Here is a 27,760-nt window from a genome sequence, read left to right on the forward strand (position 1 = left end):
GGTTGAAATTGACATTTTGTTGATATAGGGAAAGGCAAAAGCAGCAGGATTATCATGGATGTTGTAGACGACAGTAGCTAAAATGAGCATTGATTCACAGGAGCGAGGTCCTCCCATCACCATCAATGAACTGGTGCAGGTAGGTAGACAAGTGCAATTGTTCGTAGCTGCGATGGGTGATGAAGGCGCTGACGCCGAAGGAGGTGTTTTGATTTCGCAGTTTTTAAAGGGTGCGTCTTCCACAGTGGAGTCAATGTACAGACACTTTTGTCAGTTTGTTATTTCGATGTTATTTGGAAAGTATATCACCGCCAAAGTGTTTTTTGTTTAAATCTGGTTATATTTGTTATTTGTATTTTGTTTATTATTCAAACCATTCTGACAATAACATTCAGTACCAGTTGAATTCTCAGCAGGCTTATGTCAGCCTTGCAAACATGGTTGTACAGGAGGCTAATAAGTAATATTTCGCCTTGGGGAAATATGCATGGAAGATGACTATGGATACAAGATAGGGTACAAGATTCCAGAAATGTTAAGGAACTTTTTAATTACACATAACAAAATACCTTCAGCTCTTTAGAGCTATTATTTTGCCAAACTGTTTTAGGCATAACAGTATTTAGCAACTGAAATGACAAAATTGCATGAGAAAAAGAGAAATATATTTACATTAAAATATTAAAAAGAAATAAAAGGAAATTACAGAGGAGATTCATGTATTCAAGAAGAACATTTGCATTCGAGACCATGCAGTTCCAAAGAAGCCTGCAGAAAAATCAGTATAGATAAACTTTTTAAAGTCATTTCGCAAGCAATTCCACACCCTAATGGTCTCATCAACAAATCGATTTGGGCCACAGCAGTTGGTACTCATGGAACTCCAGAGTCTGACTATACTTGTGTGAATAATTGAAAATTCGAAAATTAGTCTTTTAATAATCACTCAGTTGATGGAACATTGGAAGCACACCTAGGTTGTTTACCAGACGCAGCTTACTGCAGGGCTATTTGGCTGAGGCTGCCAACTGTGGTTCTTACTTAAATATGTAGAGGGATGCTCTGATCCTTAGATTTAGAGGTACTACTTTATGATCCTTATGAGTTAGGTCATGGATTAGCTTTCTGAAGAAGTATGCTCAGTACCGTTGAGATCGATTTATTGAACGAGGTTAATAAATGACTGAATTGTATTCTTAACTACCCAGATCCACGATGACATATTGTCGTTTGGACACTGGTCACCCAGAGACCTCTCTTTTCATACCAAGGATCCTTTAGAAAATAGTAAACTTTGAAATCTGTGTTGTTAGATCTTGCTATACTACTGTATTGTCTTAAAGGCACTATATCACACCACACTTCTCAAAAAATAAATAATGCATTTCTCTCAATGATACTAACTATCGTCCCTCAGAGGAGCTACCATATGATTTATTTCCCAAAAAATAACGTATTTAGATTACAATATTAAATTGCATTATTTCGTCTTTCACGCCCTCTATCCACCAAACATTATTTCAAGTGAACCCCATAGAGATATGTCCCTTGGAATTCTCTTTACGAATATCCTACGCACAATTTGTGATTGAAACCAGTTCGGCAAACTTCGATGTACGGAGTAATTGCTTACATTCCATATATGGCAAGTGTTCTCTGTTTGGAAGCTATTTGCCTCAAAGTTACAATTACAGATTTCATAAGGGATAATATTATAAATAAGAATTTTTAGTGCATCAATAGGAAGCTAAAGTGAGTGCATATGCCCCAATATATATAAAATATAGGTCAAAATATTGTTGAAAATGTGTGGCATTGTGCCTTTAATAATAATGTAAACGTTTTTCATTTTGTGAACATCATAGCTGTCATTTGGCATTTATGTGTTTATGCAGGGAGACTCTATAAGAGGGAGTGGTCACTCCTCGGAAAGCTCCTAAGCTATGCCTCGGCTCGTCACGTGACCAGTGCAGCCAATATGGCGGCAGCGTAGTTTTTAAGATTGAGCCCGGTTTATTTTCAACAGCTGATTACATACGCTGAGTGTTGTGACAACTGAAAACCTACATGTAGAAGATAAGTTACCTATTCTGTCACTTCATTTTAAGTCAAATACTTGTTATTAGTGTCAGTATAAGTACAGTAGCTTTGTAGTAAAGTTTCAAGTGGGCATGTTGTAGCTCACTGGCTTCAATTCTCAGTACACAGCTTAAGAAAGACTAAATTATATCGCTAAAAACTTCTTTCACATATTCGTTTAATTTTTAGAAGGGAAATATACCTTTAGTTAAAAGGTGTTTGCAAGTAATAGTGATATTTTTATAACTAAAAAAAATTTGTTAGGGTGTATTTGAGGTGTGTGAAAATATGACATATCACGATCTGCCATTGAAATACTACAGGGCGTTGTTTGAGTGTTTCTAGTTAGTGTTCAAAACATCTTTCACATACACCTTCAATTTTTATGAGGGGAATATACCATCAGGTGAAAGGTGTTTGCAAGTAATAGTGATAGTTTTATAATTTAAAAAAATTGTTAGTGTGTATTTGAGGTGTGTGAAAAATATGACATATCACGATCTGCCATTGAAATACTACAGTTGTTTGAGTGTTTCTAGTTAGTGTTCAAAACATCTTTCAAATACACCTTTAATTTTTATGAGGGGAATATACCATCAGGTGAAAGTGTTTTGCAAGTAATAGTGATAGTTTTAATTATTTTTTTGTTAGTGTGTATTTGAGGTGTGTGAAAATATGACATATCACCGATCTGTTCTGATACCATTGGTGCTTGTGGATGCTTGAGTGTTATAGTTCTAAAACTTCTTTCTTTCTTGTTGATCTTAGTGTTTGACAAAACTGGAAAGGTGTTTGCAAGGCTTTGTGATAGTTCTAAACTTTCTGTTCTTGAGGGGTCTGTGACAGTGTCAGTTAACATTCTGTCAATGCCCATGTCATTCCACACATGCAATAAGATATCTGAATTAGTTACTAATGTAAAAAAATGTCTCAAAGTAATTTTTTTGAAAAAGGACAGCTGATGTTAACATGTGTTCTACCGATAGTTTTGCGTTCTTTAACATGTTTGGGGAGGGATGGCCGTGGTGTATCATTTATTCTTTCATTCATTCACATATGTTCTTTTTCTTTTGTTCTTTTTCTTAATTTCTTTCATTCATTCACATAAAATTCTTGCTCTTAATTCATTCATTCATTCATTGTAAAATTCCGACCTATACAATACACTGGCTGAAGTACTGTTAAATGCAGCCAGGGACCGAACCAAGTCACTGTGTGCGTTGGAGCATGACGAGGCACACGTTAATTAGTACAAATGGTAAAGAAAGCAAGCGAGTGACCTATCCCTGTTGTGGAGTATCCCTGGTTTATGTCAAAATATCATAATTGCACAAAGTAACTAACTTACACTTTGAACTTTATATCTGATTTTAAAAGATACAAAAAAATGATATGGTAAATTAAGTCCATGACTATATTTGTGCAGCAATGTTTACACTGAATTCTGAGTATTATGAAATATACTATTCACACTTTGCTGAGGATCAAATCATTGATTCCACACAAAAATATGATGTGGGATCTAATTTGGTTTAAATATCTAAGCTTATTGTAAGCATGGATCCTAGGTTTCAGTATGTCATTGCATCTTGTGGACCCCATGCCTGCTATTGACAGGTGTTGTGTACTTGTCAATGACTCATTCCATGATTTGCAAAATGGTTGATTGGTGCCATGAAAACCATTTTTATGGTTACTCATGTGTCAAGTGCATAAGGTTAGATCAAAGTGGCTGTTTGTCTAAAGAGGTGTTTCCATAATATTATTTATCAAATTTTAAGTGGATACAATTTCAAATTATAAATCTATGTTTAAGTACAGTTGGGATTTTTTGTTATCCTTAGCAAAGTGTGAGTAGTATATGTATGGCCATGTCTGAAAGTTTATGATTTTCACTTGTCAAGGGTTTTCAGACAATCAGTAACTCTCTGACTCACTCAAGCCTCAAATTTCCTTCCTGGTAGCCATTTGAATTTAATTTAGAGCATCGTATTGGCAAATAAATTGTATTGTGAGCTTCAGTGTTTGACAATGAGTGTTATTGATTGTACATGCAGAGCCTATTGTCTACATATAAAGCCTTAAATATAAATGTTATGGCTGTAAAAACAGCACTATGAAATTTAGTCTGTGTAGATTTTAACTTAAGCCATAGAGATTATCACAAAACTTTATATATTTTTATCACCCAATATACCGGTTCTGAGAAAAAACTTGCAGTGGTCTTTTAAGGAAATGGAACCTACTTGCACCGAGTGCAACCTAAGACAATTAACTTGTTGCACCAAATAAAAACATGTTGCACCTGCTGCTTGATATAAAATTTTGCATAATGCTTGAGCTTTGGTAAAGATGGTTTGGAACAGTATTATGACAAAAGAAATCTGTAGCTATCTTACTTCCTAAACTTTCATGAGCAGTAAGTCCTTCATTCACTGTTCCTACAATAATCAGAGTCACTGTTCCACGTCAGTTCCTCATCAATCTGTCTTCCAGCTGAAGTCTGTGTTCTTTGAACTTAAAATATTATCATGCACTGGGTGGAAGTTGATATATGTAAGAAGTTGCATTTAGCAGTTTCAGGTTGCACCGGTGCAAGTTCTAAATGCTTAAATCATCATCACCAAATATTTTAGAATCTAAATTCCATATGAAATCAAAATCCTCAAGTTAATTCTTCTTCATTACGACCATGATTACAAAGTAATACTAGTTTTAGAAGTAGCAGTCCCCAGTTCATGGAGACCAAAGCTTTTGCCACTAGGATGCGTGTTTGAAACTTTCTTTTTTCATTTATTGAAACAAATGAGACAGTAAAGATAATGGTAAATCATTGACACAAATACAACCATGGCTGACGTGGGCACAAACTAGAGGCAGTCGCTGAAGACAGCATATAAATTACAACCTAGAATGTGGAAGTGCTCTTTTGCTTGATCCTTGGACTACATATCGTTAGCAGTGACCTTCATTTCATTAGGCTAACTTCTTCAAGATCCATTTGTGTTTGGAGTTTTGCCATATTTTTGTGCATATTCAGTTTCCTCACTAGAGCCTGTTCTCAATTATTTATTTCAATTTTAATCAATGTCTGTTTGGAAGAACTCCAAGATCAATGAAATCATCCTGACTTGTAGAGGTTATCTCAGACGAGACAAAGATTTTCTTTTCTTGTTTCAAAAGAATATATCTTAAGAGTTTTCTTCACATTATTTCTTCAAATTCAGCTTGTTCAGTTGGCTAAAATCTGTCATATGAACATATGATAAACTCATGTTGAGAGTCATAAGGTTGAAGGGGGCGGTGGGGTAGCCTAGTGGTTAAAGCGTTGGCTCGTCACGCCGAAGACCCGGGTTCGAATCCCAACCTGGGTACAATGTGTGAAGCCCATTTCTGGTGTCCCCGCCGTGATGTTGCTGGAATATTGCTAAAAGCAGCGTAAAACCAAACTCAGTCAGTCAGTCATAAGGTTGAAGCTTATAGGTTTGTACACCTACCCCCATTCATGATGATTATACACCTAGCATGTGTAGGTTGCCAGTACTTCGTTGTTTACTTGCGCCGGAGTTGTAGTGTCTGAAATCATTTTGGCTTTGAACAAATCAGGCACGCAGGTGATTCGCGAAATTTACAGCCAGTACGAAAAGTTGCTTGAGTAGATAATGAACAAATTATCATTTTATCTTGTCTCTGCGTTGCGGTCATTAGTATTTCTCAAGAAACTTAGTATCTCCAACTGCAGCTTTAAAAATCATTTACAAACAGAGCTTATGCCTTGAGCCAGGGGCCATGGACAAACATGTTTATCAAAATACAATGACCTTCATCAAGTACATTGATTATTTGTCTCTCTTTGAAGATCCTATCAAATGCACTATGAGTTAATTTATTCGAGGTTACGGAATTAGAAATAGAAAATATATGTGGATGTCTTCAGATCTTTGTTTAGCAGTAGCAAGAACTGAGGTCTGATTTTAATGACACTGCTCTTAGTCAAAAGGGTCAAAATATGTTTATTTGTATGTAAGGCCTCAGTTCTAAACTCCTTGATAAGCTTCAGAAGATCCAAAATACTTCCGCCCGCATCATCAGCAAGACTTCTAAACGTTCCCATATAACACCAGTGTTGAAAGAACTGCATTGGCTACCAGTTAGGGCCAGAATTGACTTTAAGATCCTCTGTCTGACATACAAGTGCCTCCATGGTTTGGCTCCCTCCTACTTGTCTGAACTCCTACATCCGTATGTCCCCGCACGCAACTTGCGCTCAAACACACAAAACCGACTGGTCATCCCATCCTACAAACTGAAATCCTTCGGACACCGATCATTCTCTTACTCCGCGCCTTTGCTTTGGAACTCTCTCCCATGTGCCCTTAAAAGCTCTGCCACAATTGACATTTTTAAGTCCAGATTTAAACCCACCTTTTCTCAGTATATTATGTATAACTTCATCTGTAAATACTCCAGTGTAAATATTCTGTAGCGCTTTGAGCATGCCTTAGGGTGTGGAAGGGGCGCATTATGAATATGCATTTATTATTATTTATTATTAAGGCCACCGGCCCATATACAGCGGTGACAAACAAGGTTCTCATTTAGGAGGATAACAATTGTTTTCTTAACATAATAGCATGATGGATATACAGTGATAATCTTTTTATAATCTAAAAGTCTAAAGACAGACAGGGGCACTGAAGACCAATTTTAGCCTGCATCTTCATGGTGTACCAGTCTATTGAGGATGTAACTAGCACATCTGTAGTTATGTACGGACATGCACCTCTTGAATCTCTCACACATCATCGATCAGTGTACTTGTCTGTAGTGTTTTACTGGTACTGAGTGCACCATATTGATTGTTTTGTAAGTAACAACATGACAACCACGGTTACTGGGTTCAAACAAATGAAAACAAAATATTGCAAACCAATATCATAAACACATGTGAAACAACAAGTTTAAACAACAAACAAGCCCCTTGAAGGTCTTGGTTAGAATTTGTCTTCAGCAACCATGACTGTTGTAAGAGGCAACTAACTGGATCAGGTGGTCAGCCTCTTGACTGGGTTAATGCATGTAATTATCTAATTTGATTAGATTGATGTTCTTGGTGTCACTTTATCACTGGATTGTCTGGTCCAGACTCAATTATTTACAGACCATCGTCATATAGCTGGAATATTGCTAAGTGCAGCATGAAACAACGAACAAAACATAGCCTTCTGAGGTTATATCATGCATTGAGTTTGTCAAACAAATCACTCACTTGTTAATAAACCATACCATGATAACTGTGAAATTGTGTTAATGTTGTTTTCAAGATATTGTTATTATTATTATTTTATTAGATATTGAACATTTGTAACTAAGAACATGTTTGTGTTGTCTAGCCATAGAATTTTTAAAAATTATTATTATATTTTATTATAGGATATTTATATAGCGCACATATCCACGCACTAGTACATGCTCAAGGCGCTGGTATTTTTTCCCTCGATCATTGGATGTCAATCTCAACAGCACATCGCATTATCAATCTCAACTCCCTGGGGAGTATCCAACTCTTGCAGCCACTAGGTGCACCGAGTTATTGTGGCTTTCTCATCCTAATGAGGTACCCATTCACAGCTGGGTGGACTGGGACACATAGTCACAGTACTTTGTCCAAGTTCACTGCACGTTGCTGTACCCGCAACTAGGTGTTTGCATGTACTCATGTGGCCACCATCTGGTCAAATACCAACGGATTCGTGGGTTCTTTTAAGTGCACAGGGTTGTGTACTGTACACTAGGGGTTGTGACAACACTGAAAGAGTCTGCACACAAAGTTGACTCCAAGGTTTTACACCCGGTCACAGGTGGGCTCGATCCCGACACCTCAACCTCGCTGGATCACTAGCCTGGGCCTTAGCCAGCTCGCCCACCGCCCAGTGGTATTATGTACACATAAAAACATAAGATAAAGGTTTTACATATTTCTTTGTGAATCAGTATGATAAGTTATTCAGTGCATAGCATCCCAGGAAGGAACAGTGGCAATATGCTATAAACTACAAATATAAACACAGTATGTACAAAGATGCAGAAATACACAGGTACATTCCACATGTTAATGAGGCAAATTGTAACAATTCCATTTTGAAAACTTGTAGTATGATGACATGCACTGGGATGCAGTATGAAGTGTGAGGAGACTATGGTGATACAAGGATTCATTGAAGGAATCTATTCAAAATTTAGATGTGATGACATATCTTGGAAATTAAGAATTAATTGTTCCTTTTGGGTGTGTGTAGCAAATTCATGATCCTGGTTATAAACTAAAGCTGAATTAAGTGTTGTGTTATGCATGGCCATGCACAGCCCTGTTGCAACCCAGTTTGCCTGCCTTGCTGAACATAGAGAGGCCTAATTTAATAACCAAATCCTGTTTAAACTGATCACGCTGATCGTGGTAATCAAAGAGATGGCAGGCACACATCCTCACACTGGTGTCTGGTAATGGGTAACACTGGAATGAGTGGAGGTGAGTTTGGCAGTCGGCAGAGGCACTGTTATCTTCAGCATCAGAACATACTCACAACTTTTATACTTAAGCTGATGAGGTTAGTGGTAATGGTTGTTGCCATGGCAACTGCTAATAGATGGAGTTTCTATTTTATTTGAGGCATTCAGGAGTCAACTCCTTGGCCTGAGAACTATCTGTGTCGAGCGTAGATAGCATTTTGAGATTGGTATTTATTGTAATGTTTATTGTGGTTTTTTGATTGATAATTGTTTTCAGTACGTTGAATATATTGGATTGTAAATATATTTGTGTCTTTTGTTTTCCTTTAATGTTTGGAGCTGATAGATGTATGGGTTGTCTATTTAATAGTGTTGGGAATCGGTTAAAATCTCATAATTGATGATTGGTTTATTACAACCGATCAATCATTGAAAAAAATTGGTTAGCGTCATTAATGAAATTTGTTAATTCACATAAAAATAAGGAAAAAACATGTAGTTCTTGGGGGTTTTTTTGGCAAAAAGTCACATCTTTAACAAAATTTCACATGTTTAAAGGATGACTAGCATGTTAGGAACATCAATTTCTTGGAGTCTTTAAGACAAATTCAATCATGACTTGTAACAAGCTTGTAGTGCTTATGTAATGTAACAGACAAAACCAACCTTGTGAAAAATATTGTTTATGAAAACAAGTGTTCCAGAATTGTTTGTGTTGGATTATGAGAAAACATGATCGATTGCTTGGTTGTTTAGTCACTGCGACCAATCTTCGATTATTTCAATTAATCGGACCACCACTACTATTTAATAGGGGTGAAATGTCAATCCTGTTTAAATACATCATGCTTTCCATGTCAGTTGTTAACAGGAATCATACATGTGATTGCTTTTGTGAAGGACACATGTTGCATTTACAGGTCATGACAAACAGTTAGGGGTGGGTATTGCAGAGAATTTTCATATTGCGATATATTGCGATGCAGAAGCATATATTGCGATATGTATTGCAATATATTGCAAGGATTATTTTTTTAACAAAAACTACTTATAATCGAGTTAATGCTTGATTATAAAGCAAAAACACAACAAAATCACTATGATTGGTTAACCTTTTGTAAAAACTTTTAATCATGACAAAATAAAAATGTAAGTAACATTTGGCTTAATGAAACAGGGGAAAAGAACAATTAAAAAAACTGAAATATCCGAAGATTTTCGACTGTTACAAAGTTTTCCGAATGCATGTCAAAATACCGGTTTTCAATCAGCGTATCGCAATACGTATCGTTTTCATGTCTGAACCGGTAAATACCGGTAAACCGGTTCTATTGCGCAGCCCTACAAACAGTATGCTTTAATTTATTATCATTTTACACATGTTTAATTTGTTTTAGTAGCTGTAAACTGTGTTATGTTTCCATAGATGGTCAGCTATTTAATTTCAGTTAATTTTCTGATAGTAATTATTAAACATGTTGAACATGGAAGTAATATGACTCTGCATGTGTGATTTAGATTATACAAAGCTTGTGCATTGTTGCAAGGAATGAGCAGTACAATTGGTATTTAGCAACAGAAGCAGCCCCCCAAACACAACCTATGTTGATGTCCTGTCAACATTCCCATTTGAGCGAGTGAAATAGAACAATAGGTAACTATGCGATATCACATCGAGGCTTTATACCGTCTCTAGCATGATTAGAGTTGGAGAAATAACCCCCAATCTGTTGGTTTCAGAAGCAGAATCAACAGATTTTATATAGTATCTTATTCACAATTCCTTCTCATTTTCGATTTACACCACACTCAGCGATCTGTAAATAATCGAGTCTGTGCCAGACAATCCAGTGATCAACAACATGAGCATCGATCTACGCAAATGGGATACTATGACATGTGTCAACCAAGTCAGCGAGTCTGACCACACGATCCCATTAGTCGACTCTTAACGACAAGCATGGGTTACTATTTCTAACCTGGATCTTCATGGGTCAGCATTCCCAAGTAGGGTTGGTATACTTGTATAAAAGCCAAACACCAAAGAAGTTTTGTTTGCATTTCTTTGACATGCTATTTTCTGTTTTTCAAGATCTTCCATGTATTCACAGAGTGGGTGAGTCTGGGTTTTTTTACGCCACACTCAGTAATATTCCAGCTATATGGTGGTGGTCTGTAAATAATCAAATCTGGACCAGACAATCCAGTGATCAACAGTATGAGCATTGATGTACACAACTGCGTTATGATGACATGTGTCAACCAAGTCAGCGAGTCTGACCTCCCGATCCTGTTAGTCGTCTCTTACGACAAGCATGGGTTACTAAAGACCAATTCTAACCCAGAGTTTAACCATAAAGATAATCACAAAAACTTCATATATGTTATTTACCCAATATATTGGCTCTCAGAAAAAAATATTGCAGTGCATATCGTTTGAAAAGTGTATTGCAATATACCAGTATAGTGGTAATACCGTGCAGCCCTAAGAGGAATGTCAATATTTTTCATTAAAAGTAAAGATTGTTGCCGTCACAACAAACTGCTCAACTCACTACAATCAATATGTTAGAAGAAAGCCATGATTTGTACAAGGTCAGCAGTTTAGTTTGTATAGTTGCTATGGCAACACTCCTCCCTGGAAATCATGTCCACTAGTACTAGTCCTATACTCCAAGACTATTGCAAGTCTTGAGGGACTAGTTTTCCCAAACAACATTGTTATTTTACATAAACCACAAGCTTGATATAGCCAAACATGTCTCCCAGTGTATGTAACATAGTACTGAAATAAAACCTTGTTCAAAGTCTGGTATAGTGGCCCGTGACCGTCATCTGCATTATGCGCTTCAAGAGCTGCAGCAATAATCAATAACTTGAAATCCATTATGCTTCTGCATGTTCCCGGAGAATATGCACCAAATACCATTACATGGTTGGTTTAACAAGTTGACATTATTGCATCGTTATGCACCGTAACTGTCGGGCACACAGCTCAATATCTGCATCAGCTGGAGTACGGATAATTAGTTGCTAGGTTTGATTCACTGACTGCAACACAAATGAATTGTGTAGTGTTTTTTAACGATTTGTTCATATAAAATATTGATATTTTTGTCTGATCAGATGTTATCAGTGTTCATTGATTAGAAACAGTTGTTTAACAAGTACAGAATCAGAGGCCGAGATAAGCTGCGTTTCCGGGTAAAATACGCATAGAAAATTTCCAATTATGCATTGAAAAAATAATTGTTGAGTACCAATTACGCATTTAAAATGTTAGATACGCAAAAGGTTTAAAACAAATGCGTACGGAATATATTAATAAAAATCGCTTGCGTAATGAAAAAGACATCGGTTGCTATCAAGTTGTACTGTTAGTATAGGACAAGTGTTGTACTGTCAGTATAGGATGAGTGATTTTTTATGAAATCATTTCCTGCTTAGTAAACTTACTCAATGACATATACTTAGGTGAGTAAAATGATTGAAATACGCACATATTTGAAAGCAGTGGGTAACGGAAAATGAAATACCCACTCAACATTCATAATACCCACTCCAAAAAAATACAGTGGGTACAGTACCCACATGAGCTAAATCTTATCTGGAGCTCTGCAGAATACTTCCATCGACAGCTACTTGCTGTTACATTTCTGTATCATTGTTCAGCCACACTGTAAGAGAAATAAGCATGGTAAAATGTTGTCTTCATTTTGTATTCATGCCAAAATTACCAAACTTTTTATTGAGCGCTTTAAGATTGACTTGTGACGTGTTTCAGTTATTGAATTTATGATGTGTGCATGCAGGAAGGAGGGAGGGAGGGAGGATATCTTAGATGTGTCCCTACACTTCAGACTATCGAGTAAAAGAATCAGCACTTTTTTCAAATTTAGCAATTAATATAGATTGTCTACTTCAAATGCAGTGTTTGCCATGACGCAGAAAACCTGCATATTTGATTCACAAATCATCTCAAATACACAGTGAATTTAAAAGCTTGCATCATTCTAAAACTAAATGTTTGCCAGTTAACTGCTCAGTGCTGATTAAATACTTGTCCTGCCTTATCTTGTTTTTTGTCGTTATAAAACAATCATGATGTCTTGATGAAAGTTCCAAACTGAAGTTGACCCCCAAAAACATATCCATGACACCAGGGAGTCATGATGGCTCCTAAATTTTTTATGCCTAGGGCAAACACTGCAAATGTTGTCTGCCTTTCATTCTGAGTCATGTTGGCATCGCCCACTGATCATTGTTTATTTACGAATAGCTGGAACATGTGTCTAATCAAAGTGCAGGTTGTAGTTAATGAAAGCAACCTTTGCTTTTGAGTTTTTGATGATTTTCAAAGTTTTCCACCATTTTGTTTTCTTCAAACATCACTCGCTTATCCATACCTTGGTTTTATATTGCGGTCTTGATAACAGACTTTTAGTGGCGTGTAAGCAGTCACTAAATCATATACCCTTTGTGTGAATCAGAGGAATGTGTTTGGATCTTGTTATACGTATGGTGAAATTTATTTATTCATTCGAAAACTACTTATACATTTTATGGCAAACAGTGAGTACTAATAAATCAACAGAAATACTGGTTCGCCTCCTAAAACCGTGGAATGTACCGCATGGCTTTTAAAACCAGGTATACTGTCACACCTCGTTTGTTTGGTCTAAGACGTCTAGTAGACTGGGGCGGTGGGGTAGTCTAGTGGTTAAAGCGTTGGCTCATCATGCCGAAGACCCGGGTTCGAATCCCCACATGGGTACAATGAGTGAAGCCCATTTCTGGTGTCCCCCGCCGTGATATTGCTGGAATATTGCTAAAAGCGGCGTAAAACCAAACTCAGTCAGTCAGTCAATCTAGCAGACTGTCTGCTTTAACAGTTCTAACCGTTGTATATTTATGAAAATGATGGTCCATTCCCTCACCCCACCAATTTTGGCATCAGTCCTGCCATTTCTTGTTCCCAATCACACCTCTGTTGGTCATGTGTTCTAAGTGTAAGACTGCTAGTAGACTACATTAACAGCAGTTCTACAGATAACCATTGTATATTTATACAAATATAACACCATTCCCTCACCCCACCAGTTTGGCACCAGTCCGCCTATTCTTGTTCTCAGTCGGTAAATTTAACAAGCATGCCACATTACTTCCAACTTGTTTGATGTCAGCACGACCCAAGTTGTATTTTCACCTGGTTTTCATTGTGACTTGTTTCATGTTCTCACAATGGTAACTGGGTCATGCTGACCTCCCCACAATATCATAGTTAGCACAGGTCAGTCTTATAGTGTTCTCTTGAAACATTGGTGATCACACTATACTCAGAAGAAAATAAATGTCCTCCATTACCATGTGTGTTGTAGGTGGCCAATATATTATTCCAATTTCCAGCTGATCTAGTAGTTAAAATAGTTAGTGCTGGTCAGTGCTTGTGAAAAAAGTAATTAGTTCTCAGAAACAGCAGTTTGTTTGTTTTTTGTTGTTTTTTATCCCCCGCCGCGCGTTTAGCGCGAAGCAGGGGATATAGTTTAGGCTCCGTCTGTCCGTCCGTCCATTGGAATTGGAATATCAAGAACTGTTCATTAGATTCTTTTCATATTTGGTACCTAGTTTCATCACAGTATAAGAAAGGTCCAACTCAGGTTTGGTGACCTTGACCTTCATTTCACATTTTACTTCATTTAACTTCATATTCAGTACCAAGCTTTATCTAGGGGAGGCGCAGGGCCCAGTCGATTTTGGTGACCTTCACTTAATTTTCAAGTTCACAGCGACACTTTGAAGATTTCAGCATGTTAACCTGAATTGTCAGCAAGATATTTTAAGAACGGTTCACTGGATTTTCTTCATAGACTTTTAAGACTTCTCTTGAATGTTTTTCAATAAGCAATTTCTTTAGTACTAGTTTTGCATATTTCGTACACTATGACATTCATGTCAAGGTCAAAGTCAGTCGTGAAAATATGTGTGTGTTTGAACAACTAAAGAGCCAGATATCAAGAGAGGTTGATTAGTCATGTTTTTGAAACTTGTTTTTGTTTCTTGGTTTTTGTTGTTTTTTTTTTGTTTTGCTTTGTTGGGTTTTTTTGGGTGGGAGTAGCCTAATGGTTAAAGCGTTTGCTTGTCATGCCAAAGACCAGGGTTCAATTCCCCATAGTGTTTGAAGCCTGTTTCTCAGTGTGCGAAGTTTACGCTGGTCCTGTGATCCCAGGCTAGTAAACCTTCATCAAGACCACTAAATGACAACTTTGCAGTGGTCCAGGTGGCCAGTGAATTTTGTCTTGATTGTAAATCTACGAATGTTATTTTGGACTAGTGAAGTACAGACAGGAACACTGATTATTGTCCACTCACTGGTCCTGTGGTCTAGTGGTTAATTATGAAAGGTTTCTTTCCTTTTTCTTGAGTCCCCTGCCATGATATTGCTAAAAGCAGCATAAAACCAAACTCACTCCTGTTCCTGTTCATGTGATCAGTAAAATGACATGATGTTTCCCTGTTTTGCAAATTTTGGATTTGGACCCACTCAGACTTTGATCTTTTACATTGTTTTGTTTCACAAAGTACCAGTATTTAATCCTTGATCATTCAGGGACAAGTAAAGTGAAAACAATTATTGCCAATATCTGTTTTCTTAGATGCTTTTAATCATTTGTTGAGATGATATTGATATAATATTCATAGAAAGTTGCATATAATATATGGTCAAGGGAAAGTGATGAAGACTTTTCATCAGTAATCTGATTCCAAAACGAAACAATTGAGGGGCATGGTGTAAAGCCCCTGGGGCAGAAGGACAGAGATGCATGACAAAGGTTTTCATTGGCCAATGGTAGGGGCGTTGGGGTAGCCTAGTGGTTAAAGCGTTGGCTCGTCATGCCAAAGACCGGGTTTGAATCCCCACATGGGTACAATGTGTGAAGCCCATTTCTGGTGTCCCCTGCCGTGATGCTGCTGGAATATTGCTAAAAGCGGCGTAAAACCAAACTCTGTCAGTCAGTCAGTTAATTTTCTGATAAACCAAACTCTGTGCAATACAGATCAGTCAGTCAGTCAGTCAGTGGCAAATGTGTAGACTTCTTTGCCCGTTTTCTAACTTGTACATCTTAGATAGTCTCTCGTACAGACCCTGAAGCATATATATCCAAGAAAGCGCCCGCAAGTCTAGAAAATGTGGCAAGTCTAGATTTCCACAGCTTCTGAAAATGAAGAAAGTGTCAGGGCTCCTTTTCATTATATTTTTTTTTTACTATGAACATTTTTTTTCAATATAATATGTTCATTTCAGAGACTAGTTGTTAGTCTATATCTTCGACACAATACATGTTCCTGCCATTCCAGTTACACTTATCACATGGCATACATCATTGAATGAATGGAACGGGCTTTGATCTCTGACATTGTGAATAAGTAAAATAACATTTAACATCATTAACAGTCTGTGATTAGCATTCCACTACTACATTCCTGTTTGGGGGCGGTGGGGTAGCCTAATGGTTAAAGCGTTGGCTCGTCACACCGATGACCCGGGTTCCAATCCCCACATGGGCACAATGTGTGAAGCCCATTTCTGGTGTCCCCCGCTGTGATGTTGCTGGAATATTGCTAAAAGCGGCGTAAAAACCATACTCAGTCAGTCAGTCAGACATTCCTGTTTGGGTAGAATATACCACCTGGTGTCCTCAGCCCTGTCTGCACAATAAATGGCTGGAGAGAATATACCACCTGGTGTCTTCAGCCCTGTCTGCACAATAAATGGTTGAAGGAATAATGCCATGAGTAGATAACTGGTGGTGTCTTCAATGTCATAAAACAGGTGACTAACGGGAACCTGGTGGTCAGGTCCACTGAATGGGTTGACTCATTGAATCCCAAATGCGTAGATCGATGTCCATACTGTTGATTCTCCGCCATATAGCTGGAATATTGCTGAGTGCGGCGTAAAACTAAACTCAGACACTCACTACTAACTCGTATAGTCACGGAACAATGGATATACTGATCGAAAAGGGCATTGATGTGATTAAAAATTCTAAATCAGATGCAGGCAGATTGATGTCAGCCCATCGTGGAAATTGTGCAGTTCATCAAACTCTGGGAGCCTTTTTAAATCCAGCAACAGTAAATTTTCCCTAATGTGGTTGTGTTGTGATTTCAGCTGGCCCACATAGGGATCCCCCCGGAGCAGGTAACATGGAACCGGGGTCACCATGACCTCGGACCGCTGGATCTCCATACGACATGGGAGCCGAGAGGAGATCAGCAAACCAGCCATGGTAGGTCACATGAGGAACACTTTGTCGTCTCAACCATTTTTATATGCTGATTATCATCATCACTCTGTACAAAGATCAAGCATTGGATATGATTGATTTATTACCAATTCCAATTCATTTATTCTCAAAAAGAACCACCCACAGTGGTACAGGAGAAAACCTACATAGTCCATAACTGATTCATTGGTTGCCTTGTACAGATATTTAAACAGTCAGTGATTGATTATCTTGAGCTGATGACCAATCATTGTCCATGATCTTGTACTCAGTTGTACGGTGGTCACCCACCAACACCCATGTTCATGTCAAGACTGACTGACTGAGTTTGTTTTTACGCCGCTATTAGCAATATTCCAGCAACATCACGGCGGGGGACACCTGAAATGGGCTTCACACATTGTACCCATGTGGAGATTCAAACCCGGGTCTTTGGCGTGACGAGCCATCACTTTAACCACTGAACTACCCCACCGCCCCTCATGTCAAGAGCATCAATGTACCCCTGATGTTTTCCTGAAAGTCCCAGACACACAAATAGAACCTGATAGAAGTGTAATGATACACACAGGCCGCAATACGATATGCTACAAAGTAATATGGGTGTGACATGATTTGTATGCTTATACAGCACCTTTAGTTCTATAAGTCCATATCATCTCCCATTTTGTTTTCAAATTTCAATTAGCAAAGGTTGGATATTGTAAGCAGTGATCACGAATAGCGTCTGACCCTCTGACAAATACGGCAGATTCGCCAACGGTCAGACAGAAGTCTACAACCCGCCGGCCCCAGTGTCTGACTGTATATTTCACAATGACTTTGACTGAAGTTGTTTTATGTGACATGTGACACTTGTTTGCTGTTTATAAATCTTATGCTTGTTAATAATTTCAATGTCAATTATAAGAAATATTAAATCTGAAATGTGTGTTTAATTTTATTCCATGGGTCCTGTGCATTTTCAATGGGTCAGACAGACATCTGAAACTTACAGGACCCAATGTCCTGTGACTTTGAAACACCATTCGTGAACACTGTTGTAAGGGAGAAACGTGAGCTTGGAGGTGCTGTGTAATTCTGCTGTTTATTGTTAGTCATGAAATTAAACGGTTTCCTTTATCATTTACATGTTTTTACAACAATATAACTTGTAATGATGAAACTGTAACCCGTACATAAGCCGACCCCTTTCTGCAGACTGCTTTTTCCCCTCAAAATTCGGCTTTTCTATGGTAATATACAGTAATTGATTGTATGTATTGCTATCCAGAAGTAAATATCAATGTATTTTTTGCATGAGCCCCTTATCACAATATAATGTTGTCAGGGTTCAAAATACCCCATATATTAGCGTGCCATGGCACCGTAAATATTGAAATAGCACGGATAAAAAATGTTCTCGGTGCCCTTATGGCACGCCTAAAGTGTTAGAGACATAACACACCTCTAGTCATTTGATCCCCCAAACAAAACACTTGCGCAACTGACAAACAAGCAGAAACATCTATTGACTTTATAGCCCAGGACATCACTGGAATTATGATGGATGATCCAGAGAAATGTGGTTGTTTTTCCATTTGAGTGGTGGAAGTACTGATAGTTCTGTTATTGAAGAGAAAATTGTGTAAGTTAGATATATTGAACAAGTGAACCTGTCACAAAATTCTTAGCTATTAAAGGTGTTGGGAAAGCAGAACAAATGAAGCTAAGAAAGCCATCTTAAACAGAAGACAGGTTACATTTGTTGTTTACTAACAATAAATTTCAAGTGATCATCAACATTGCTACAGTCATTTATTCTAAAAACATGTGGGCACACTTGATTTCTGAAAGGCACATCTCAAATATTTGTCAGGTGCCCTAAGGCACATGAGAAAAAAATGTATTTCTATTTCCATATCGTTACATCACTAGTCCCTGACATAAATGCTGACTGGCGATAGTGGCACAGTATGTAACCACCTTGAGGCAGGACTGCCTTTGTGAAACAGTATAATTAATCTTACGTTAAAGGGTTTTTGTCTTTGATTGGTTGTTTTCTCTCCACCAGGTAACAGTCCTGAACCCTAAAGATGGTACCATTTCGTACGCTGGACAGACGAGTGCTGATTCAGTCCTCATGAACCCGAGCCAGCCCATCATAGCATTGAAAGGTATGATGGGAGCTCACTAGCTCGTCAGTCTGATACCAGCAAACTGAGTACATATGTTGTAAACAACCCAAGACACGTAAAACCTACAAAGTAGTATCTGTCTAGAGTATATAAACCTTGTCACTCCTGACTCTCTATAAGCTTGGTAAGGGACTTTCAGTATTGATTTTAAGCATTGCATATGTAAGGTGTGCGCTCATGTTTTTCAACCGCCTCCGTGGTGTAGTGGTTAGAGCGTCCGCCCGGGAGGCGGAAGGTCGCGGGTTCAATCCCCGACCGCGTCATACCAAAAGACGTTAAAATGTGGTACTTGTTGGTCCCTGCCTGGCGCTCGGCATTAATGGGTACAACAGGGACTGGTCGGCTCGGAGTCAGTATAATGTGTCTGAGTGGGATATTCATGCTTCACTGCAGCATGGTATCTCAGTGGGCTAGCACTATAAAACCAGCTTCAGTCTGGGCTAGTACAAGCAGCCGCACATACACATACACATACGCATGCACGTCATCATATGAGCAAAATATTCTCAAGCACGACGTTAAACCCAATTTCACCTCACCTCACCTCACCTCATGTTTTTCAACGACACATTGAAGGCAATTATTGAAAATAATTACATGAACAATAGTAACTTGCCAAACAGTTTATTTAATGGTTACAACACACGAGACTGTAGACATCACTAAGAAATTAGCAACTTTGTTCACGCAACAATCCAACACAAGCTGTCTGCTGTCAACCAAACGAGACTGTTGGGTTTGTTTGTGTGTTGTTTAACGCCACACTCAGCTATGCTCCAGTGGCTTAGGTCTGTAAATATTGTGTCTGGACCAGACAATCCAGTGATCAACAGCATGAACATCGATCTATGCAATTGGGATACGATGACATGTCACCAAAGTCAGCGAGCCTCACCGCCCGATCCCGTTAGTCGCCTGAAATGACAATCATGGGTTACTAAGGGACCGTTCATAATTCATGGCTAGGGAGGGTGATGATGATTCTAAGGGGGGTCACCCATTTTGTTCTGGGGAGGTAGGGGGGTCATCAATTTTGTACACATGTTGTTGTTGTTGTTTTTTTGTGTGTGTGTGTGTGTGTTTGTCAGCAATTTTGTACATAAAAGTATTTTAAAATTATGCTTTAAAAATATGGAAAGGGGGATGGGGGGTCATCGACTTTGTACATGACATGCAGGGGGTCACTAACTTTGTACATACATTTTAGGGGGGGTCATTCACATTGTACATGCTTCTCCTTAAAAATCATCGTCACACACACACACACACACACACACACACACACGCCATAAATTATGAACGGTCCCTAAAGACCAAATCTAACCTGGATCTTCAAGGGTTATCTTATCAGCTTCTGAATGAGTGAATGTATTGAGAGCAGCATAAACTAAACTCATTTACTCAGTCACGGATGAGATAAGAAATGGTCCAATATTGTTGTTTGTCTGTTTTAGCGGGACTGAGGTTTGAAGTGTTCAACCTTGACACCAAGGTGATGATGAGCAAGACGCGGTTGCACGAACCCATCATGTACTGGACGTGGCTCAACTCGGACGTCATCGGCATGGTGACCGACTCCGCTGTCTACCACTGGGACCTCTGGCAAGGTAACTACTCGTCTGTTGCCCAGAAACCTGGACAGTGAATTATAAAAATGTATCCAACTCAAGCCTTGAAAGATTTGGCAAGTCTTTATGCCTCCCCGCTGTTAAATTACATATTAAGTTGGACTGCTTTTGGATTTTACTTTATAGTATGAGAACAGACACTTTTATTAGGATAACAATATTTCAGACGTGAGCTAGGTTGTTGGCCAGAAGCCTAGTAGGCCATATATCTGACACAAGCTGTTTGTCCGATTCCTGCTTCCTATATACCAAATATATATCTGACTCAGGGTTCACACAGGCTTGAAATTTGCACATTTTGGTGTTAGAAGGCCCTAAATTCATTTTAGCCTTGAATTTAGCCTTGAACCCTAATTGCAATTGATTTGCCCATAAAAGGTTCTATATATAGCAAAACTTGTCAGTCATATTTTATAGCAAACAAATACGTAATAAAAATACCTTACAGTGGGTAAGTAATGTCCATCGTGAAGCAAAACTTTCCCAGTGTAGCAATGTAGCTAAGAGTTATTTCCCTTAGATGGTCGGTCCCACATTTCCCTGAACTAGTGTGGGGCGGTTTGGTCAAGTGGTTAAAGCGGGTTCAGTTCCCCACATTGGTACAATGTGAAGCCCATTTCTGGTGTTTCCCACTGTGATTTTGCTGGAATATTGCTAAAAGTGGCATAAGACTAAACTCACACTCCCTGACCTAGAGTGTTTTCAACTACTTTTGTGTTATATATGTTTCTATAGTTCTTAAAATGGGTGATTGGTTTATGAAAAGCCCCTTAAATGTGCTGGCTGATAATCTGTAGAACCCTGTGACTGTATACCTGACAGTGTGTGTTATGTTCTAGCTGACAGTCCCCCGGAGAAGATGTTTCTCCGACACACTCGTCTGATGTTCAGTGAGATCGTCAGCTACAAGGCCGACCCTGGTCTCAAATGGCTTGCTCTTACAGGACTTATTCCAGAGGTAAAGTAATCATGACATTTCAGGCCTGCCTGGTCTTGGTGGAGTCATAGGGTGGCAGTCTTCTGGCGTGTTTTCCCTACACAGAATTAGTTCTCAGGCAATGACATTTGAAAATGGGTGATCTTTTGCCCTTGGACCGCCTCCGTGGTGTAGTGGTTAGAGCGTCCTTCCGAAGAGCGGAAGGTCGTGGGTTCGATTCCCGACCCCGTCATACCAAAAGACGTTAAAATATAGTACTTGTTGGTCCCTGTCTGGTGCTCGGCATTAATGGGTACAACAAGGACTGGTCGGCTCGGAGTCAGTATAATGTGTCTGAGTGGGGTATTCATGCTTCACTGAGGCATGGTATCTCAGTGGGCTAGCACTATAAAACCAGCTTCAGTCTGGGCTAGTACAAGCAGCCGCACATACAAATACACACGCATGCACGTCGTCATATGAGCGAAATATTCTCAAGCACGACGTAATACCCAATTTCACCTCACCTCACCTCACCTCACCTCTTTTGCCCTTGGAATATTGATAAGTTTGAAGCAGATTGTTGTGGTCACCATGGTAACTCTTCAGGCAGGAGGATCAAGCTTTAGTTTTACAAGGCAAATACATACGTTATATTAATTTCTGCATGTGAAACAGGTCTGTCATTCAGTACACAAACTGCTATTGAATTTGTAAATCATTACCAATTTGTGTTCCATTACCATAACACAAGATGTGCAGTGATGCAGTGCGCATACATTGGATCTTGTTATTCATAGTATTGCAGCAATGAAAATGTCATTGAAACATGCCTCAGTCTTTGTGATGATGCAACGGTGCCTTAGAACCAAGACTATTTTTCAAGGCTATCATGTTATTGTGGGACATTTCAGGTGTTACTGAGTGTTATGCGGAGGTACGAACTGACTTGTCATCAATGTATGTGGTCAAGTGACTTACTCTATTTGTTCTATCACAGGATGAGAAGATCACAGGCGTGACACAGCTGTACAACGTGGACGAGGACATCACGCAGTGTATCAACGCACACACCGTCTGCTTCACAAGATACAAGTTCGATGAGAACCCGTCATCATCCACAGCTCTGTGTGTTGGGTCACGGGATGTTCAGGATAATGGCAAGGTACGGATGATGATGATGATGATGATGATTATGATAAGGAGGATGGTGGTGGTGGTGGTGAGGATGATAAGGATGAGCATGAACATGAAGAGGAGGATTATTATTGTGATGATAATGGCAAGGTATGGATGTAGATAATTATGAGGAGGATTATTATTGTGATGATAATGGCAAGGTATGGATGTAGATGATAATGAGGATTATTATTGTGATAATGGCAAGGTATGGATGTAGATGATAATGAGGATTATTATTGTGATGATAATGGCAAGGTATGGATGTAGATGATAATGAGGAGGATTATTATTGTGATGATAATGGCAAGGTATGGATGAGGATGATAATGAAGAGGATTATTATTGTGATGATAATGTCAAGGTATGGATGAGGATGATAATGAAGAGGATTATTATTGTGATGATAATGGCAAGGTATGGATGATGATAATGAGGTTGATGATGGTTGTGGTGATGATGAGGATGATAATGAGGATGCTAATGAAGAGGATTATTATTGTGATGATGATATTGCTAAAAGCGGCGTAAAACTAAACTCACTCACTCACTATTGTGATGATAATGGCAAGGTATGGATGAGGATGCTAATGAAGAGGATTATTATTGTGATGATAATGGCAAGGTATGGATGAGGATGATAATGAAGAGGATTATTATTGTGATGATAATGGCAAGGTATGGATGAGGATGATAATGAAGAGGATTATTATTGTGATGATAATGGCAAGGTATGGATGAGGATGATAAAGACGATGATAAAGATGATGACGATGGTGGTCTTGGTGGTGATGAGAATGATAATGGGTATGAGGGTGATTATGGTGATGATAATGAGTATGAGGACTATAATGAGGATGAGGATGAGGGTTATGAGGATGGAGTTGATAATAATGATGATGATAATGATGAAGATGATAATGAAGGTGAGGTTTATTATGGTGATGAAAATATTAATGCTATTGGACAATACGCTGTCATTCACATTCTGACAGTATTCATTCTTGCTTTCCAAACAGGTATATGTGATCGAGCTGGGTCCATACAAGACAGGGAATTTCGCGCCGAGGAATGTGTACCACCATGTCCAGTACCTGGACGATTACGACCGATACGACTTCCCCATCTCATTACAGGTAAACTATTTCATCCTCATCTTGCTACAGGTAAATATGTCAAGCTGTACAGGGATGTAACTGAAAGATCATTTAACCCAAACCTCCATGTGTGTTCCTGTGGCAGGTGTCCTTGACCCCATCCTACCTGTGTGTTCCTGTGGCAGGTGTCCTTCGCCCCATCCTACCTGTGTGTTTCTGTGGCAGGTGTCCTTGACCCAATCCTACCTGTGTGTTTCTGTGGCAGGTGTCCTTGAACCCATCCTACCTGTGTGTTTCTGTGGCAGGTGTCCTTGACCCCATCCTACCTGTGTGTTTCTGTGGCAGGTGTCCTTGACCCCATCCTACCTGTGTGTTTCTGTGGCAGGTGTCCTTGACCCAATCCTACCTGTGTGTTTCTGTGGCAGGTGTCCAGTAAGTACGGCCTGCTGTTTATGATCACCAAGTATGGCTACCTGTATCTGTGTGATATGGAGACAGCTAGCTGTCTGTGCTGCACCCGAGTCTCCACTGACATCATCTTCGCGTCTGCTCTCAACAATGAGACACAAGGCATTCTGGGAGTGACCCGGGGAGGACAGGTAGGTAACAGTAGATCCCTCCCACTTGCTTTACAAATCTTATTAACAACATTCGTGCTGTGTGGGCTAAACTTTCTGGGTAAGAGATTCAAGCCAGTATTTATTGACTTGCTACTTTGATTTGCCCTTTACATGTGTGGTATAATTCAAAAACATTTCGTTGAAACACACTGGAATGATGTGATGAAGGGCAACAATATATGGATGAGCAACTTCTTTATTGCTGTGAGAGCCTCTCAAAGAAGTTATGGAATAATGTAAGTAAAATGTTGGGTAGCGACAAAGATGGCCAGTGGTGTTTGGTGTCCCTTCACTGCCAGAAAAGGTCATCGTCAGGAATCATGGTGCTGTTTATGACACCTTGTCTGTCAGCAACTCACTCAAGAACTGAAGGACTGTTCAGGGTCCTGACCCACAAACCGTAGCCCTAGGACATTCACAACCTTTTGGAAAATTATAGAGTTACGACAGGTAGTAACTTTAAGATTGCTCTGTGGATCAGGACCCAGAGCTCATGTATTCAATGGGAAATATCCCTTTATATCATCAACCCCCTGGAAAGTGAAATACCCAATATCAAATCTGTGGAGACATAAGTTAGAACAGGAGTCTCATGTATTGAAGATGGAGTGAAAATATAAGAGATCTGATATTTCCATTTTCACAGTATTGAAAGTGAAGAGATTGATTATGTCCCTTTGCACAGTATTGAAAGTAAAGAGATTGGTTATGTCCCTTTGAACAGTATTGAAAGTAAAGAGATTGGTTATGTCCCTTTGCACAGTATTGAAAGTAAAGAGATTGGTTATGTCCCTTTGAACAGTATTGAAAGTAATGAGATTGGTTATGTCCCTTTGAACAGTATTGAAAGTAATGAGATTGGTTATGTCAATTTGAACAGTATTGAAAGTAAAGAGATTGGTTATGTCCCTTTGCACAGTATTGAAAGTAATGAGATTGGTTATGTCCCTTTGAACAGTATTGAAAGTAATGAGATTGGTTATGTCAATTTGAACAGTATTGAAAGTAAAGAGATTGGTTATGTCCCTTTGAACAGTATTGAAAGTAATGAGATTGGTTATGTCCCTTTGCACAGTATTGAAAGTAATGAGATTGGTTATGTCAATTTGAACAGTATTGAAAGTAAAGAGATTGGTTATGTCAATTTGAACAGTATTGAAAGTAAAGAGATTGGTTATGTCCCTTTGAACAGTATTGAAAGTAATGAGATTGGTTATGTCCCTTTGCATAGTATTGAAAGTAAAGAGATTGATTATGTCCCTTTGCACAGTATTGAAAGTAATGAGATTGGTTATGTCCCTTTGAACAGTATTGAAAGTAAAGAGATTGGTTATGTCCCTTTGAACAGTATTGAAAGTAAAGAGATTGGTTATGTCCTTTTGAACAGTATTGAAAGTAATGAGATTGGTTATGTCCCTTTGAACAGTATTGAAAGTAATGAGATTGGTTATGTCAGTTTGCACAGTATTGAAAGTAAAGAGATTGGTTATGTCCCTTTGAACAGTATTGAAAGTAATGGGATTGGTTATGTCCCTTTGAACAGTATTGAAAGTAATGAGATTGGTTATGTCAATTTGAACAGTATTGAAAGTAAAGAGATTGGTTATGTCCCTTTGAACAGTATTGAAAGTAATGAGATTGGTTATGTCCCTTTGCACAGTATTGAAAGTAATGAGATTGGTTATGTCAATTTGAACAGTATTGAAAGTAATGAGATTGGTTATGTCAATTTGAACAGTATTGAAAGTAATGAGATTGGTTATGTCCCTTTGCACAGTATTGAAAGTAATGAGATTGGTTATGTCCCTTTGCACAGTATTGAAAGTAATGAGATTGGTTATGTCCCTTTGCACAGTATTGAAAGTAATGAGATTGGTTATGTCCCTTTGAACAGTATTGAAAGTAATGAGATTGGTTATGTCAATTTGAACAGTATTGAAAGTAAAGAGATTGGTTATGTCAATTTGAACAGTATTGAAAGTAATGAGATTGGTTATGTCCCTTTGCACAGTATTGAAAGTAATGAGATTGGTTATGTCCCTTTGAACAGTATTGAAAGTAATGAGATTGGTTATGTCCCTTTGCACAGTATTGAAAGTAAAGAGATTGGTTATGTCCCTTTGCACAGTATTGAAAGTAATGGGATTGGTTATGTCCCTTTGAACAGTATTGAAAGTAAAGAGATTGGTTATGTCCCTTTGCACAGTATTGAAAGTAAAGAGATTGGTTATGTCCCTTTGCACAGTATTGAAAGTAATGAGATTGGTTATGTCCCTTTGAACAGTATTGAAAGTAATGGGATTGGTTATGTCCCTTTGAACAGTATTGAAAGTAAAGAGATTGGTTATGTCCCTTTGCACAGTATTGAAAGTAATGGGATTGGTTATGTCCCTTTGCACAGTATTGAAAGTAATGAGATTGGTTATGTCCCTTTGAACAGTATTGAAAGTAATGGGATTGGTTATCTCACTCATTCATTCACTCACTCACTCTTGCAGGTCGTTACAATTGATCTGAAGAAAGATGGTTTCATCTCCTATCTCAGAAACACAGCCAAGAAATCCTGTTCCGCAAAACGTCTCGAGAAGGCAATCTCAACACTGTAGCTGATTAGCCGACCTGAGGTCATGTGATCACAGCTGAAAGCAACAACATCAACCTCACCCAAGCAGCTGCAATGTCGTCTACTGCATCCCTGCACGTTCATGTTGTCAGCAAGGACGAAACGTTTCGGTCCTGGTGCTGCATGCTGGGTACAGTTTGTAAAGAAGGTTAATATGGAACAAATATACCCTGTGAATCTCTATAGTAACTAGATCTACAAATCGCCATGGTTACAGCTGCTTGGTACAAATCAACTCTAGTCCGAATGTGATTCGAGGAGATATCACAAAATGTCCATCAAGGTTATTGCCTTGGTTCTGGTCAGTGGAAGGCTAGTCTCTAGGGGTGGGTATTGCAGGGAATTTTCATATTGCGATATATTGCGATGCGAAAGCTTGTATTGCGATATGAATTGCAATATATTGCAAGAAATTGTTTTTGACAAAAAATTACTTACAATCGAGTTAATGCTTGATTTATAAAGCAAAATCACAATGCTTGATTAGGCTTTAATAATAACTTTTAATCATGACAAAATAAAAATGTAAACAATGTTTGGCACAAATGAAACAAGGAAAGGAACAATCTAAAAAATGGAAATATCCGAAGATGTCCGGGTGTTATGAAGTTTTCCGAATGCATGTCAAAATACCGGTTTTCGA

The 27,760-nt window shown here is 38.6% G+C and overlaps 1 protein-coding gene across 1 annotated transcript; it reads left to right on the forward strand.

Moving 5' to 3' along the window:
* On the forward strand, nucleotides 1–27,430 carry LOC124258726 (clathrin heavy chain 2-like). The gene is given in 10 exon segments (XM_046692810.1): nucleotides 1–139; nucleotides 16,763–16,807; nucleotides 16,809–16,880; nucleotides 18,931–19,033; nucleotides 20,509–20,661; nucleotides 21,522–21,640; nucleotides 22,599–22,763; nucleotides 23,797–23,913; nucleotides 24,300–24,473; nucleotides 26,993–27,430. Coding segments are annotated over 10 exon segments (1,113 nt in total). The 5' UTR covers nucleotides 1–82; the 3' UTR covers nucleotides 27,101–27,430.
* Nucleotides 27,431–27,760: the final 330 nt, after the last annotated feature.

Source organism: Haliotis rubra, unplaced genomic scaffold (assembly GCF_003918875.1).
Source record: "Haliotis rubra isolate DU_JTF1 unplaced genomic scaffold, ASM391887v1 Scf1176, whole genome shotgun sequence".
NCBI classification, from domain to species: domain Eukaryota; kingdom Metazoa; phylum Mollusca; class Gastropoda; order Lepetellida; family Haliotidae; genus Haliotis; species Haliotis rubra.